Genomic DNA, 15,613 nt, shown 5'->3' on the forward strand with positions numbered 1-15,613 from the left:
CTCTACTCAAAAAACAATTTCAAGAGTGAAAGACTATATAATACTGATGTCCTCTCATTGTCTCATTTTCTACATTGCTTTTGTAAGTACCTTCCTACACTAAGACTCGAATTTCAAGATACTGTTGTTTCCTGTAGAATGTGTCCCCAAAACCAAGTCCATGAACTTTAAAAAAAAAAAAAGTGGTATTTCCCACAGACAACAGAAAACCCAGCTGTTAGAGGAGTTTGGGTCAGACCACAAAGCAAAAATGTTCCTAAGGGATTTTAAACAAAATCTAGACTATTTTGGGATTTTTCTCTAAGTCCCCAATACACATTTCTATTCAGGTAAACTGAATTTCAAATAAAGTGGGTAATCTACTTCTTAGACATTAACACACTCATAAATTTTATGGTAAAGAAATATTTTCATATTCACACAGCTAAAAACATGCATAGGTAGAGGTAAAAATCCGCCATCCCCAAATGCCACTACTACATATGTTTTGAAACTGTTTTTTTCTGATTTCAAAAAGGGTCCATATACAATTATTATATTACTAACAGGATCTGGGACAGGACCCAGCAATCTGAACATTCACTTTTCTGAAAATAATAAAGGTCTGGCAAGACCCCAACATAAATGCAGGTCCTCCTATCAGATCCTGCCACTAAATAATACATGAAAAAGCTTTTTAGTTTTCAAAGTTTTTTTGGTTTCAGAATTACAACAACAAACTTATTCAGGGATAACTTAAGACATGTATTAGAATTTTAAATGGGCAAGTCCATTTCCAATAAACTAAAAAGAACTATCTACATAAACGTGCAAGAATATATGTACACATAGATATACACTGTGGCATTAAAGCAAGAAGTTGAAGACATGATCAATTATAAATGGGAAACAAGTATGGCTCATTGATGCCAAGGAACACAAAATAACTGTTACAAAGGCACATTTGCATTTACTGAAACAAAACAGTATCTAAAATATAGCTGTCACAGAAAAACGTAAATAAAAAAACAGCACTCCTATTACTGATTTTAAAAATCACTTCTATGAGCACAGAGAGAGGTAGAAAAAGTTTACATCATACTGGGAATAATCTGAGAAACAGGACCATTTACTTTACATATATATCACTGAGTTTTGTTTTATATATGTATTTCCATGAAATTTTAAAAAATGAAGCATTTTAAACAAAATTTGTAATGTACTTCTCCCATTGTTAAAGCAACTTTTTTCTGATAAAACGTGAAAACAGATTTACAAATCAGGAGTAAAAAGGTAAAATCAATTAAAACAGTTATTTTTTTCCTTCCAGTCCTCTGTCCATAAATTCAAGAATTTCTATTTTGTTTTGAGATAAGTTGATGCCACACTAACAATTCTATAATCAGAACTTACAGATAATATTCACATATTCCTTATATATATACACATACACATTTTTATTTTTTCTATTTCACAAATGCTTTAATTAATATTTTATATGTATATTTAATGTCTCTTCAGGTGAAGGATAGATAACTTCCTAGATAACATTCACAAATGGAACTAAAAAAGTATGACAAATTTTAACATCCTTCATGTTTTAACTAATTGGAAATAGATAAAACCTCAATTTTACAATTTAATTTGAACCCACTAATTATTTTCACGTCTCATATATTTTTCTAGGATTTTGATCTAGAAAGTAAGCTATGATATAACTAATGGACAACAATGTCCTGCTCCTCTTTGTTTTAGCACTATGCTCTCCACACCTATTCAAGGACTCAGTACAGAAGATACTTATAACAAATGGCATAAATGAGCAGAAGGGTGGTAAGAGAATGAAGAAATAAATGAACTATTAAGTGGTCAAGCCACAGCTTGAACTAGCTCATCATCCCTTGTCCTAGTATTCCTTCACTGCCACGGCCTCTGAAAAATTAAGTGACCTATGAGAAACCTAGTAATTTATTTGTAGCACTGAGAGGAAAACTGCATACTCCAAATAAATTATTTCTCTCAAAATATACTTTCTTAAGCCAGTTTTGTCAATGTTCTAAGGTCAAACAAAAAAGGAGAGTCCACACTCCTGGCTTGTTAACAATTAAAGCAGTCTTGTACAGCAGTAGCCTCATTCAGCTAGATTTCTTCAGTTTAACTGCTATAATTTTATTTGCTTTGTCTTACAAGTACAGGATATATCTGACAATTATTAGTGTAAGTTCCTAGACTTACTTGGTCTTTCTTGAACTTTCTTGGTCTTTCATGAACTTGACTTTTTTTTTTTTTTTTTCTCTAGTGGCAGTGAGGTTTCATTGAGCTGGGCTGGGTTAGAACAGGATCCTCATCCACAGCAGACCACATTCCTAGCTCCATCATGTGCCATTGCAAAACCCAGGCGATGGCACTGCAAAGCTTGGGGGCATTCCAGGAATGCAGGCATGACGCTGTTAGGGGTACTTGGGCCATGGGAGCCCTGCTCTGTCACTGACTATTAGAACTTGTACTGGACCTGTAAGGCAGCAGTTTCTCAGGGTGTACCATGCCCCAGCTGAGGCTGAAGTCCACCCAGGTGGTGCCATAGTCAGGTGTCTAGCACTTGCCACCCTGACTTCCTAGCCTTGCAGGAGAAGTCTACCATGTACACAGAGCCAGGCCACGGTCTCCAGCCTGGGTGCGCAAAACACCTTCCTCCCCACTCGCCTCAGAGTGAACTTGACACTTTTTTAAAGAGAACTGATAATTTTGCACAATGTCATTAATCTGGATTCATGTTATATTTCCTCATGGACTAGCCTGAGGTTATAAATTTTTTGCCAAAAACTCCCACAGAAATGACAATGTATCTCTCTGACTAATCATATCAAGCAGTTCCTGGTATTGATGTCTTACTGCAGGTGATATGAACCTTAACACATGGTAATGGTGCTGTCTATCGCTTCTCCACTTTACATTTACTGTTTTTCCATTTGTACCTAATACAAATGAGTATTAAGTACAAAGTTGTGTTTCTCAAGTTTCAGGAGAAACTTGAACATTGGTCAATAAAGCTTGTCTGTAATTTTTTATTATTTATGTCTCTAATTATTATTACAGTGTTTGTCCCACTGCTGGTTTTTCTCTCATTCTTTCCATCCTGATTAACTGGAATTCTACTATAAAAAGAGTTGTTCATTCTCTTACATTTATTTATTCATTTAATTATTTACTTCTATCAGTATGGATTCATGGTTATATGCTTTATTCTACAGTTTAAAATCTACTACTACAATTTTTTATTTTGTTGCTGAAACTGTTCCAATTTTGGCCATTTAGGAGTACCTTCAGTTTGCCTCCTGTGTAGTTTCAATATGCCCCATGTTTTATCAGGCCTACTTCATTTTATTCAATTTATTCATTTTATTCAATTTTGCTTTACTGTGCACTACAGATACGGTGAGGTTTTTCTTCTGTTTTTGTTGTTGTTGTTGTTGTTGTTTTACAAATTGAAGGTTTGGGGCAACTCTACATCAAGCAAGTCTACTGGCCCCATTTTTTCCAAAAGCATTTGTTCACTTTGTGGGTCTCTGTATCACATTTTGGTAGGTAATTATCACAATATTTCATTATTATAATTATATTTGTAATGGTGATGTGTGATCTTTGAAGTTGTTTACTACTGTAATTGTTTTGAGACACCACAAACTATACCCATATAAGACCAAACATTATCAATAAATACTACATGTGTTCTAACTGCTCCATTAACAAGCCGTTCCCCCATCTCTCTCCCTCTCATCTGTCTCCTTCTCTGTGGGCCTCCCTACTCTCTGAGACACAACAATATGGAAATAAGGCTGATGCCTAGACCTAGAATGGTCTGAGTGTTCAAGTAAAGAGCTGCATGTCTCTCACTTTAAATCAAAAGCCAGAAACGGTTAAGCTTAGTGAAGAAGTCTTGCCCAAAGCCGAGAAAGGCCAAAAGCTGGGTCTCCTACAGCAAACAGCTAAGCTGTGAATGCAAATGCAAAGTTCTTCAGAGAAACTGAAAGTGCCACTCCAGTGAACATACAAAGGATAAGAAAACAAAACAGCCTTTTTGTTGAAATGGAGGACTTCTAAGTAGCTGCACAGAAGATCAAACCAGCCACAATAATTCCTTAAGCCAAGACTTAATCCAGACCAAGGCCCTAATGCTATTCAATTGTAAAAAGGTGAAAAAAGTGAGGAAGCTGCAGGAAAAAAGTCTGAAGCTAGCAGAGATCCAGAAGCTGCCATCAAGTTATCCAGAAGATCTAGCTTAGATAATTTTTTTTTTTTTTAAAGATTTTATTTATTTATTTGACAGACAGAGATCACAAGTAGATAGAGAGGCAGGCAGAGAGAGAGAGAGAGAGGGAGGGAAGCAGGCTCCCTGCTGAGCAGAGAGCCCGATGCGGGACTCGATCCCAGGACCCTGAGATCATGACCTGAGCCGAAGGCAGCGGCTTAACCCACTGAGCCACCCAGGCGCCCCTAGCTTAGATAATTAATGAAAGTGGGTACACTAAACAACGATTTTCAGTATAGATTAAATAACCTTATACTAGAAGAAGATGCCATCTAGGATGTTCATAGCCATAGAGGAGAAGTCAATGCCTGGATTCAAAAGATAGGCTGATTGTCTTAACACTGCTTGGTGACCTGAAGATGAAGCCAATGCCCACCCACCATTCTGAAAATCCTAGGGCCCTTAAGAATTACGCTCAATCCACTCTGCCTGTGCTCTATACATAGAACAACGAAGCCTGGATGACAGCACATCTACTTACAACGTGGTTTACTGGATATTTTAAGCCCACCGCTGACATCTACTGATCAGGAAAAAAAGATCCTTTTCAAAATACTGCTGCTCACTGACAATGAGCCTGGTCACCCAAGAGGTCTGATGGTGATAGACTACAAGATTAATGCTGGTTTCATGCCTGCTGACACAACATCCATTCTGCAGCCCACAGATCAAGAAGCAAATGCAACTTTCAAGTTTTATTATTTAATAAATACATATTATAAATGTATAAATACATTTAATAAATACATTTCATAAGGCTATAGCTGCCGTAGACAATGATTCCTCTGATGGACCTGGGCAAAGTAAAATGAGAAACTTCTAGAAAGGATTCACCATTCTAGATGCCATTAAGAACATCTGTGTTTCACAGGAAGAAGTCTATCAACATACAAGAGTTTGGAAGAAACTCATTCCAACCTAACCCTCTGGATGCCTTTCACGCTGAGGGGTTCAAGACATCAGTGAGGGAAGTAACTGCAGATGTGGTGGAAATAGCAAGCAAACTAGAAGTGGGGCCTGAAGATGGGAGCACATTGCCGCGATCACATGATAAAACTTTAAACAAATGAGGAGCTGCTTCTATGGATGTGCAAAGAAAGTGGTTTCTTGAGATGGAATCTACTCCTGATGAAGATGCCGTGAAGACTGTTGAAATGACAACAAAGAACTTAAGCACATTACATAAATGTAGTAAAACCCATCAACAGGGTTTGAGAGGACGGACTCCTGATTTTGAAAGAAGTTCTACCGTGGATAAAATGGTACTAAACAGCAACACATGCTACAGAAAAATCCTTTCTGAAAGGAAGACTATTCATGAAGCAAATTTCAATATCATCTTATTTTAAGAAATTACCAAACCACCCAACCTTCACCAACCTGATTAGTATTTTAATTAAGGCATGCACTTTTTAAAAACATAATGCTGTTTCACACTTCATAAACTACAGTTTATAGGTGTACATATTAACGTGCTGGGAAACCAAAGAATTCATGTGACACACTTCATTGTGATATTCACTCTACAGCACTGGTCTAGAGCTGAATCCGCAGTTATCTCCAAGGTATGTCTATAAGAGAGGTTTGAGAGGATTCCTATTCTGAAAGACGTTGTACTGTGGGTAAAATGCTATGAAACAGCATCACACACTAGAGAAATCGTTTGTGGAATAAAGTCAAAAACCACCATAGCCTTCCCAACCTTCAGCAACCACCACCCTCATCAGGCAGAAGCCCATCAACATCAAGGAAAGACCTTCCACCATCAAAAAGATTACAATTCACTGAAAGCTCAGATGACAGCACATTTTATCAATTAAAGTGTTTTTTCATTAAGGTGTGTATATTTTTTTAGACCTAATGCTTTTACACACTTGTTACACTACAGTATAGTGTAAACATAACTTTTACATTCACTGGGAAGGCAAAAAAATGCATTTGATATACCTTACTGCAATATTTGCTTTACTCCAGTGGTCTGGTACTGAACCTGCAGTATATGAGAGGTACACCTGTACTCCCTTATTACCGGGTACAACATTCCAGGCTGATGCTGGACTTTTTAGTCCAACAATCAACTACTTCTCCACAAAACCCTAGCTCCTTTTATTAGAGAACCGTGTTTGGAACAAGAATCTGGGCCCTCTATGTGTGCTGTTACTGAGGCATCCCATCATTGCTTCTAGGTAGACAGGAGTTATGGAATGTATATATGTATTTATGTATGCATGTATGTGAAACTATATATATACACACATCTGTACTTCTCCAAGTTAAATACCACTGAGTTCTACTGATAACCTTGATCCCAATTCAACATCACAGGATTCATTTTAGTTTTAGCCTTTCTCTCTTTTTTCTTTCTCCAACAATGAGAAACCTATGTTTCCTTATCTATATTTACTGATCTGTTCGCTCAAAAAAGTATATACTTTCTTGGGGTGCCTGGGTGGCTCAGTGGGTTAAAGCCTCTGCCTTCGGCTCAGGTCATGATCTCAGGGTCCTGGGATCGAGCCCCACATCGGGCTCTCTGCTCCACAGGGAGCCTGCTTCCTCCTCTCTCTCTGCCTGCCTCTCTGCCTACTTGTGGTTTCTCTCTGTCAAAATAAAATAAAATATTAAAAAAAAAAAGTATATACTTTCTTTTCACTAAAGACCTGATCAAAGTGGGAAAAAAGTACATACAAAAAATAGTTTCAGAACTGCTAACCCATATTCCTGTGAGAAACACATTAACCAGATTACCAAATATATTGCTTTTCTTCTAATTGGCCTATAGTGTCCAGTCAAGATAGTGTTTTCAAAAGTTATGGAGGTTTCTTATCTTCCCCAACCCTTTTCAGAGTGTTAATGTTATTTATTTGCAATGCAATATTATTTACTTGCAATTGCAATTATTCGTTTGTTTGTTTTTTAAAGACTTTATTTTTAAGTAATCTCTACACGCAATGTGGGGCTCAAACTGACTCCAAGACTGAGTTGCATGCCCTACTGACTGAGCTAACCAGGTACCCCCATTTGTGTGGATTGTTTTAATGGCTTCTTATGATTCTCCCTCATTGTCTGGTTAAATAATTTTTTTTTGGCAAGTGAAGGGTTAAGATTATTAATTCTAAAAGCCTGATTGTCAAATATAAATATAAGGGAAATATGGAGTCAGAGTTTTCTATTTGGAAGGGAAGGCTTCTTTTCCTTTGTACAAGTAGAACACACTTTAACATACTTACATAACATACTTACAACTTTTAACATAAAAAGGAAAAAAAAAGATGAAGAAATTGGAAACATGTCCCTTGTGTAAGAAGACTATATGGGGAATTTTATATAATAGCGGTCCTTAAACTTAATGATGCACACCAATCACCTGGAATACTAAGCACAGGTGGTGGGGCTCTACCCTTACAATTTCTGATTCACAAGCTGGGGTATGTGGGGGCTTATAATCAGAATGCTGACATTGTCTGCCTAAATATCATAATTTGAGAATAAGTAATTTAGAGTAAAGAGCAGAGTAACCGCAAGACAGAAACATATATACACTGATAAAAGCAGGTACAAAATTAGAAAAAATACATTAAAATATACTGAATACTACCTATCTCCAGACCATAAAGACACTTGACATCTATTCAAGGCTCTTTGCATTCTTTTTTATTTATTTGCCATAAGCATCTTACTTTCTACCACAAGCACTTACTACTTTTATAACACTTTAAAAAACTAAACTTTGAGGGGTACCTGGGCAGATCAGATGGTTAAGCCAGGCTCCCAGCTCAGAGGGGGTCTGTCTTTCCCTCTTCCTCTGCCTCTCTCCCTGTTCATGCTCTTTCTCTCTGCCTCAAATGAATAAATAAAATCTTTAAAAAATAAAACAAGGGTGCCTAGATGGCTCAGATGGTTAAGCGAGTGCCTTCGGCTCGGGTCATGTTCCCACCAGGGTTCTGGGATGGAGGCCCACATCTGGCTCTCTGCTCAGCGGAGAGTCTGCTTCTCTGTCCCTCTCCCTCTGCCTGCTACTTCTCCTGCTTGTGTTTTCTATCAAATAAATAAAAATTATAAAAATAAATAAATAAAATAAAGCACAAAAAACTCTGGGGCATCCAGGTGGAACAGTTAGTTGAACATCCGACTGTTGGTTTCAGCCAGGTCATGACCTCTGGGTCCTGAGATTCGGCCCTATGTCAGGCTCCATACTCAGAGGGGAGTCTGCTTGAGATTCCTTCTCTCCCTCTGACCCTCCACCCCACACTTGCTCTTTCTCTCTCTCTAAAATTATTTTTTAAAAAGTCTTATGGGTGCCTGGGTGGCTCAGTCAGTTAAGCATCTGCCTTCAACTCAGGTCATGATCCCAGAATTCTGGGACTGAGCCCATATCACGCTCCCTGCTCAACAGGGAGCCTGCTCCTCCCTCTCCAACACCCCCTGCTTGTGTTCCCTCTCTCTCTCTGTCAAATAAATACTTTTTAAAAGTTTTTTTAAGGAGCACCTGAGTGGCTCAGTGGGTTAAGCCTTTGCCTTCGGCTCAGGTCATGATCTCAGGGTCGTGGGATCGAGCCCCACACTGGCCCTCTGCTCAGCGGGGAGCCTGCTTCCCTCTCTGTCTCTGCCTGCTTCTCTGCCTACTTGTGATCTCTCTCTCTGTCAAATAAATAAATAAAATCTTTAGAAATAAAAAAGTTCGTTTAAACAAAAAAACAAAACTTTAAGTTTTCTTTAATCTATCATAGCTCTGTTCATAACATTTCCTAACTATTTTGATTTTTAAGAGTAACTTAAAAAAGAGTTACTTTTAAGAGTAACATTTAACTCATCATATTCCACACTTAAATACTGCTAGTACAAGCAAAGCTGTTAATTTTTTTTATACATCTTGAATCAACCATTCCTCAAAGTCCTTATTTAACCTAGAAGATTTTAAATTGACCATCACAGTTGCCCATTTTACACTGAGACTTTAAATACCCATATCCCTTATCATGTATTCCACTCCCACAAATCTTTTCTTAAGCAAATTATCAGAAGCACAAAGATATATAAAAGCATTCACAACAGTATTATACACATGGAAAAACCAGAAACTGAAACTAAAATGTCCATCTCTAGAAAAATGATCCAGTAAATCACAGTACATTCTTACAACAAATTATATGCAATATCTAAGCCCCTTATGTAAGTTCACAGTGAATGCAATCAAATGTCCACAACCAGCTTAAAAAAATCATAGTACCAAAAAATTATGCTAATTTATAGAGTGATTCCCAGGGTACAGTCAAAATATAGACACATTTTGTTATTTTTTTCTGTATTTTCCAACTTGTACAACTTGTTTATAGTAAGCAGTAGGGAATTTTATTAAAAACACAATGAAAACTACATATATTCACATATATATTACAATGATGTTCTCTTACCTCAGTTGTATTTGCTTCCGTTTTTGTAACTCTTGGTTTCTGAGTTCTTCCAAGCGTCTGAGTTCTTCCTGACGCCTCATGAGATCTATAAAATATTGATTACACATTAATATTTTTACCTTCCCTTTCTATATTTTTTAAATCAGTAATCACACAGATTCTCTATTGCTGGCAATACATTTAGTAACTTATTCATACTCATACACCTAGCTTTTTTGTATATTATTTTATAATGGAAGATTATAAGCTGTGTAATTAATCAAATAAGTATCTCTTCTGGAGCTGTTTCTTCATATGTATAAAAACAATAAAATTTATCCTTATGTGAAGAAATTAAAATGGGTAGTAACTGTTTTAATGTAAAGCCTGGAACATACTAAAAACAGAATAAATGGTAGCTATATTTTCATATATTCAGCTGCGAATATAGGGCCCAAAAAGATGCCTTGGGAGACATGAGCAGAGGGCACCTAAGAACAAACAGTAAGAATAATGGGATACTGTTTAACTTCCAAAGAGTATCTCTGCCAATAAAATTAGCATAAGATTCCTCCCACACGAAGTCAATTTCTTATGAAAAAAGGCAATGAGAGAATTCTTATAAGTGGGGAAGGGCTGAATTCTGATATTAACAAGATTATTTTAAACAAGATGAACAGGGACACCTGGATAGCTCAGTGCGTTAAAGCCTCTGCCTTTGGGGCACCTGGGTGGCTCAGTGGTTTAAACCTCTGCCTTCGGCTCAGGTCATGATCTCAGCGTCCTGGGATCGAGCCCCGCATCCAGCTCTCTGCTCGGCGGGGAGCCTGCTTCCCCCTCTCTCTCTCTGCCTGCCTCTCTGCCTACTTGTGATTTCTCTCTGTCAAATAAATAAATAAAATCTTTAAAAAAAAAAAGCCTCTGCCTTTGGCTCAGGTCATGACCCCAGGATCTTGGGATCAAGCCCCCCATCAGGCTCTCTGCTCAGCGGGAAGCCTGATTCTCCCTCTCTCTCTGCCTGCCTCTCTGCCTACTTGTGATCTCTCTGTCAAATAAATAAATAAAATCTTTAAAAAAAAAAATTTTTAAATAAACAAGATGAACATTCCCCCAGTCACCAATCCCTGCCATATCATCAAGAACAGGGGTTCCAGAGTAGTGTAAGATTAGAAAAAGTACATTTGTTTTGCCCATGTGCTAAAAATCTTTGGAATATCTTACCAAACTATGTGTGCATACACACATGGATAAAAAATATTGAAATACTCTGGGTGGCACAATTATTGGTTGCTTTTACTTCCCTTTCCTCTTATCACATTATCTGAAATTTCTAATGTGAACATAAATTACCTCAATTAAGCATTTTTTAATAAATCACTATATCAAAAATTTCTATAACAAAATACTAACAGTTAGTTATTCTACGTGCCAATAGCCCTAATAATATAACCATAACAAAGCAGACATCATAACCCTAACAAGGTAAACATTATCTTCCCCATTTTAATGACTGAAAACAGACTGAATTATATATTACTTATGTCAAAGAAAAAAGATACAGATTTATCAATGTATTATAACCATCCAGCTAGGGTAAGGTAGTGACCAGGGGATTCCAACAAGATGCCTCAAAACACTTAGCTACCTTAAAAACCATCAAAAACTACGACAATGATTTCAAACATTGAGACCATTAGTTGTCAACCTTAATTGCTTATTAGAACTATCTAAGTACCTTTTAACCAGACCAGTTAAATCAGTCTCTTGTGATGGAGACATCAGTGTTTTTTTTGAAGGACCAGAGCTGACTCCACTGTACAAACATTGAGAACCATAAAACTATTAGATAATTGCTTTAGCTGGAGAAAGCTAGTAGACACCAAAAATATATAATCTGCTTATATTCCTAAGGGGAAATGCTCCAATAAGCCAAAAGGCAGAAAGTATACTATGTTCATTAATTATCAAAGAAAAGCCTATCCAGTATATCCTGTTAACAATTTTGTCATGGTTCTGCAGGTTAGCTGCTCTTAAATCAGGGACAAATTACCATATATAATAATGTAAAAATATGCATTACAGTTTCTTCCAGGAGTAAGAAAAAAACATAAACATTTGTTTTCTGACAACTGGACTTTCTTCTAAGCTATGCCAGTTGAGAAAACTGCTTTAACCTCTCAGGTAGTATTTCCTCATCCGTTAATACTGATATAATATACCTCAAAGAATCCAAGAATAAAGTTTTCATAAAAGCACATTATCCAATTTAAGAGCACTATCAACTTAAAGCAAAACTACCATTTACATTTAGTAAATTATTTCTTTTAAGTTGCTAATATCTGAAGTTCCTGAAATTTCAATAAAGCTTACATATTTGTACAGTGCCAAATGGGGGAATAAGTTACCAAAAAAAAAAAAATATATATACACACACACACATATATAGCTGAGGTGTTTTCAATCTTTGATGCAGTAAATCACAGTCATGAGGATTTTTCTTAAAAAAAAAAAAAAAAAAATCCAAAGGCATCCATCCATACACATAAAGACATCAGCTGCAGCACTACTTATTACTAGGCCAAAATATATGTGAAAATGCTTTCCTAATTTAATGACAACATAAAATTACATCTATAATTTCAATATAATAAATATATAGGAATATACGGAAATAAAGACAAATTTAAAGTTTGATCTGGACTGGGTTTTCTCAACTCATATATACTCTCTGATCTAAGAGTCTATTTTCCAGAAATATAGGCACTGAATCTATAGATTTTAAGGGCGTATTTAGTCCCAAAGAAAAGCTGAAACTTTTCTATGCTATTACAACAAGATGTATCTTAATTACTAGAATGAAAAGACGGAAAAATATAATAAAGTATAATAAAATGTTAGCAACAAAATCTAAGTAGTAAACACCTTAAAATTCCTTCAACATTATGTTTAAAATTTCTCTTAACAAGGGATGCCTGGGTGGCTCAGTTAAGCATTTGACTCCTGATCTTGGCTCAAGTCTTGATCTTGGGGTTTTGAGTTCAGGCCCTGTGTTGGGCTCCATCCATTCTGGATGTGGAGCTTACTTAAAAAGAAAAAAAGAAAAGGAAAAAAAATTAACAAAATGTCAGGGGCAGTGTGGGGGGCAGGGAACATATCCTGGGTTAAATTACTGGACTTAAGAAGGAATCCACACGTACACCCCAATGTTTATAGCAGCAATGTCCACAATAGCCAAACTATGGAAAGAACCTAGATGTCCATCAACACTTGAATGGATAAAGAAGATGGGGAGATATATATATATATATATATAATATACACACACACACTCAATGAAATATTATCAAGTCATCAAAAAAAAGAAATCTTGCCATTTGCAATGACATGGAACTAGAGGATATTATGCTAAGTGAAATAAGTCAGAGAAAGACAATTATCACATGCTCTCACTGATATGAGGAATTTGAGAAACAAGACAGAGGATCATAGGGGAAGGGAGGGAAAAATGAAAAAAGACAAAACCAAAGAGGGAGACAAACCGTAAGAGACTCTTAATCTCAGGAAACAAACTGAGGGCTGCTGGAGTGGAGGATGGTGGGAGGGATGGGGGTGCTGGGTGATAGATGCTGGGGAGGGTCTGTGCTGTGGTGAGCGCTGTGAATTGTGTAATACTGATGAATTACAGACATGCACCCCTGAAACAAATAATGTATTATATGTCGATAAAGAACAAAATAAATAATAAGAAATAAAAAATAAAATATAAAAAGAAGAATCCAGATCAAGTCACTTATGAGACAGAAAAAAATTCAGGCTTACTTCAGAGAAACATCCCCACAGAAACATTCAATGTTAGAAGATAATGAAACATGCTATCAAGTACTTAAGAAAGGAAGAGAGAAAAAGATCCATGAGTTTCAAGCACCAGTTTAAAATATAAGGATCATAGATAATATTTTAGAAGACACAGACTACAAGGAAATGTTGTTTTTATGAACCCTTCCTTAAATCACAAGGATAAACCTCAATCAAATGAACAGAAAAGTCAGGGCTCATCTATTTAAAGTAGGGTTAAGATTTCAACATGTGGGGGCGCCTGGGTGGCTCAGTGGATTAAGCCGCTGCCTTCGGCTCAGGTCATGATCTCAGGGTCCTGGGATCGAGCCCCGCATCAGGCTCTCTGCTCCGTGGGGAGCCTGCTTCCTCCTCTCTCTCTGCCTGCCTCTCTGCCTACTTGTGATCTCTGTCTGTCAAATAAATAAATAAAATCTTTAAAAAAAAAAAAAAAAAAAAAAGATTTCAACATGTGAGGATTATCATGAAAGAACATTAAGCTGAAATGAAAACAGGATATTGAAGAGTTATGTGCACTTCCCTGTTCCCTCTAGCATTATCCACAGCAGTGAATGTATGGAAACAACCTAAATGTCCATCAACGAGTTAATGGATAGAGATGTGGTGTGTATACGTACATACATATGTATAATATACATATGTACATACACACAATATACATACACACACACACACAGAACGGAGTATTATTCAGCCACAAGAAAAATGAAACCCTACGTTTCCAAAAACATGGATGAACCCTGAGGGCATTACAGCTCAGTGAAATATGCCAAAGAAAAACAAATATTGCCGAGAACTTACATATGGAATCTGAAAAACTCACAGAAACAAAGAAGTAAAAAAGTGGCTGTCAAAGGCTGGAAAGTGGGGTAAATAGGGAAAGGTTGATATAAAGGTAAAAACTTTCACCTGTAATAATAAGGCCTGCAAATGCAACATACAATGTAGTGACTACAGTTGATAATACTGTATTGTGTAATTGAAAACTACTAAGTAAAAACTGAATGTTCTGCAACACCAGAAAAATAAACAAAATCAGCTTTTACACTAAAAAGAAAAAACTTGGGGTGCCTGGGTGGCTCAGTGGGTTTAAAGCCTCTGCTTTCGACTCAGGTCATGATCCCGGGGTCCTGGGATTGAGCCCCGCGTCGGGCACTCTGCTCAGCGGGGAGCCTGCTTCCCTCTCACTTTCTGCCTGCCTCTCTGCCTACTTGTGATCTCTGTCAAATAAATAAATAAAATCTTAAAAAAATAAAAAATAAAAAGAAAAAACAATGTCATAAATGTAGACAAATCAGATGCAAAATAAAATTTGAGAGGAAAAGAAAATGAAGGAGAAATAAATTCTGTGTATTTCCTTGGTTTTTTTTCCCTTCAGTAATTAGGATCAAAAGACACTTAAAGGCAATTTACTGCCTCTACTTGATTTATCAGTACGAGGGCATACATTAACAGCGATAATACAATCCTAAAATTCCAGTGGTGGAAGAGGAGAGAGTAATAACAAATGTATGGCAGTTAATCTCATCTACTGAAAGTTTATAAACTATAGGAACAAAGATAATACAAAAATAACCATGAAGAAAACTTGAAATGCTTCCTATGCTGATAATCAAAAACAGGGAGAAGGAAAAAAATAACCTATAATAGTATAATGGAATTTAGATCTAGAAAGGATTAAACAAACGTCAGCAAGGTACAAAAGTACAATTATTAAAACATATTGGTGTATCTATTAAGAATTAAGATTTACAAAATTAAAAAAAAAATTTTATAAAATTTTGCTAAGGTCCATACATAAATATCCACTGAAGCACTGTTTTTACTAACTGGAAAAAGAACCAGGTATCAATCAACAGAGGATGAGTTAAATTAATTATATCCATTTAACAGTATCATGCACCCATTTAAAAAATGAAGCAGATCTTCTGTAGAAAGTACAATAGCAAGGTACAGAAAAAGACAAATAGGGGATTTTTTTGGTTATAAATACATATACATATCTACTGACATACTCAAGTTTTCATTAAGGGATATACAAAAGAAACTGCAAAGTACAAAAGAATCTATGATTCCTACA

General features: G+C 36.4%; 1 protein-coding gene across 1 annotated transcript in view; it reads right to left on the minus strand.

Annotated features, from left to right (window-relative positions):
* Positions 1–15,613, minus strand: part of PSPC1 (paraspeckle component 1) — a 73,613-nt gene that overhangs the window by 25,637 nt on the left and 32,363 nt on the right. The window contains exon 5 of the mRNA XM_046028190.1: positions 9,700–9,784. Coding sequence (XP_045884146.1) covers positions 9,700–9,784 — 85 coding nt within the window. The remainder of the gene's footprint in view (positions 1–9,699; positions 9,785–15,613) is intronic.

The sequence above is a fragment of the Meles meles genome, chromosome 14 (assembly GCF_922984935.1).
Source record: "Meles meles chromosome 14, mMelMel3.1 paternal haplotype, whole genome shotgun sequence".
Classification (NCBI taxonomy): domain Eukaryota; kingdom Metazoa; phylum Chordata; class Mammalia; order Carnivora; family Mustelidae; genus Meles; species Meles meles.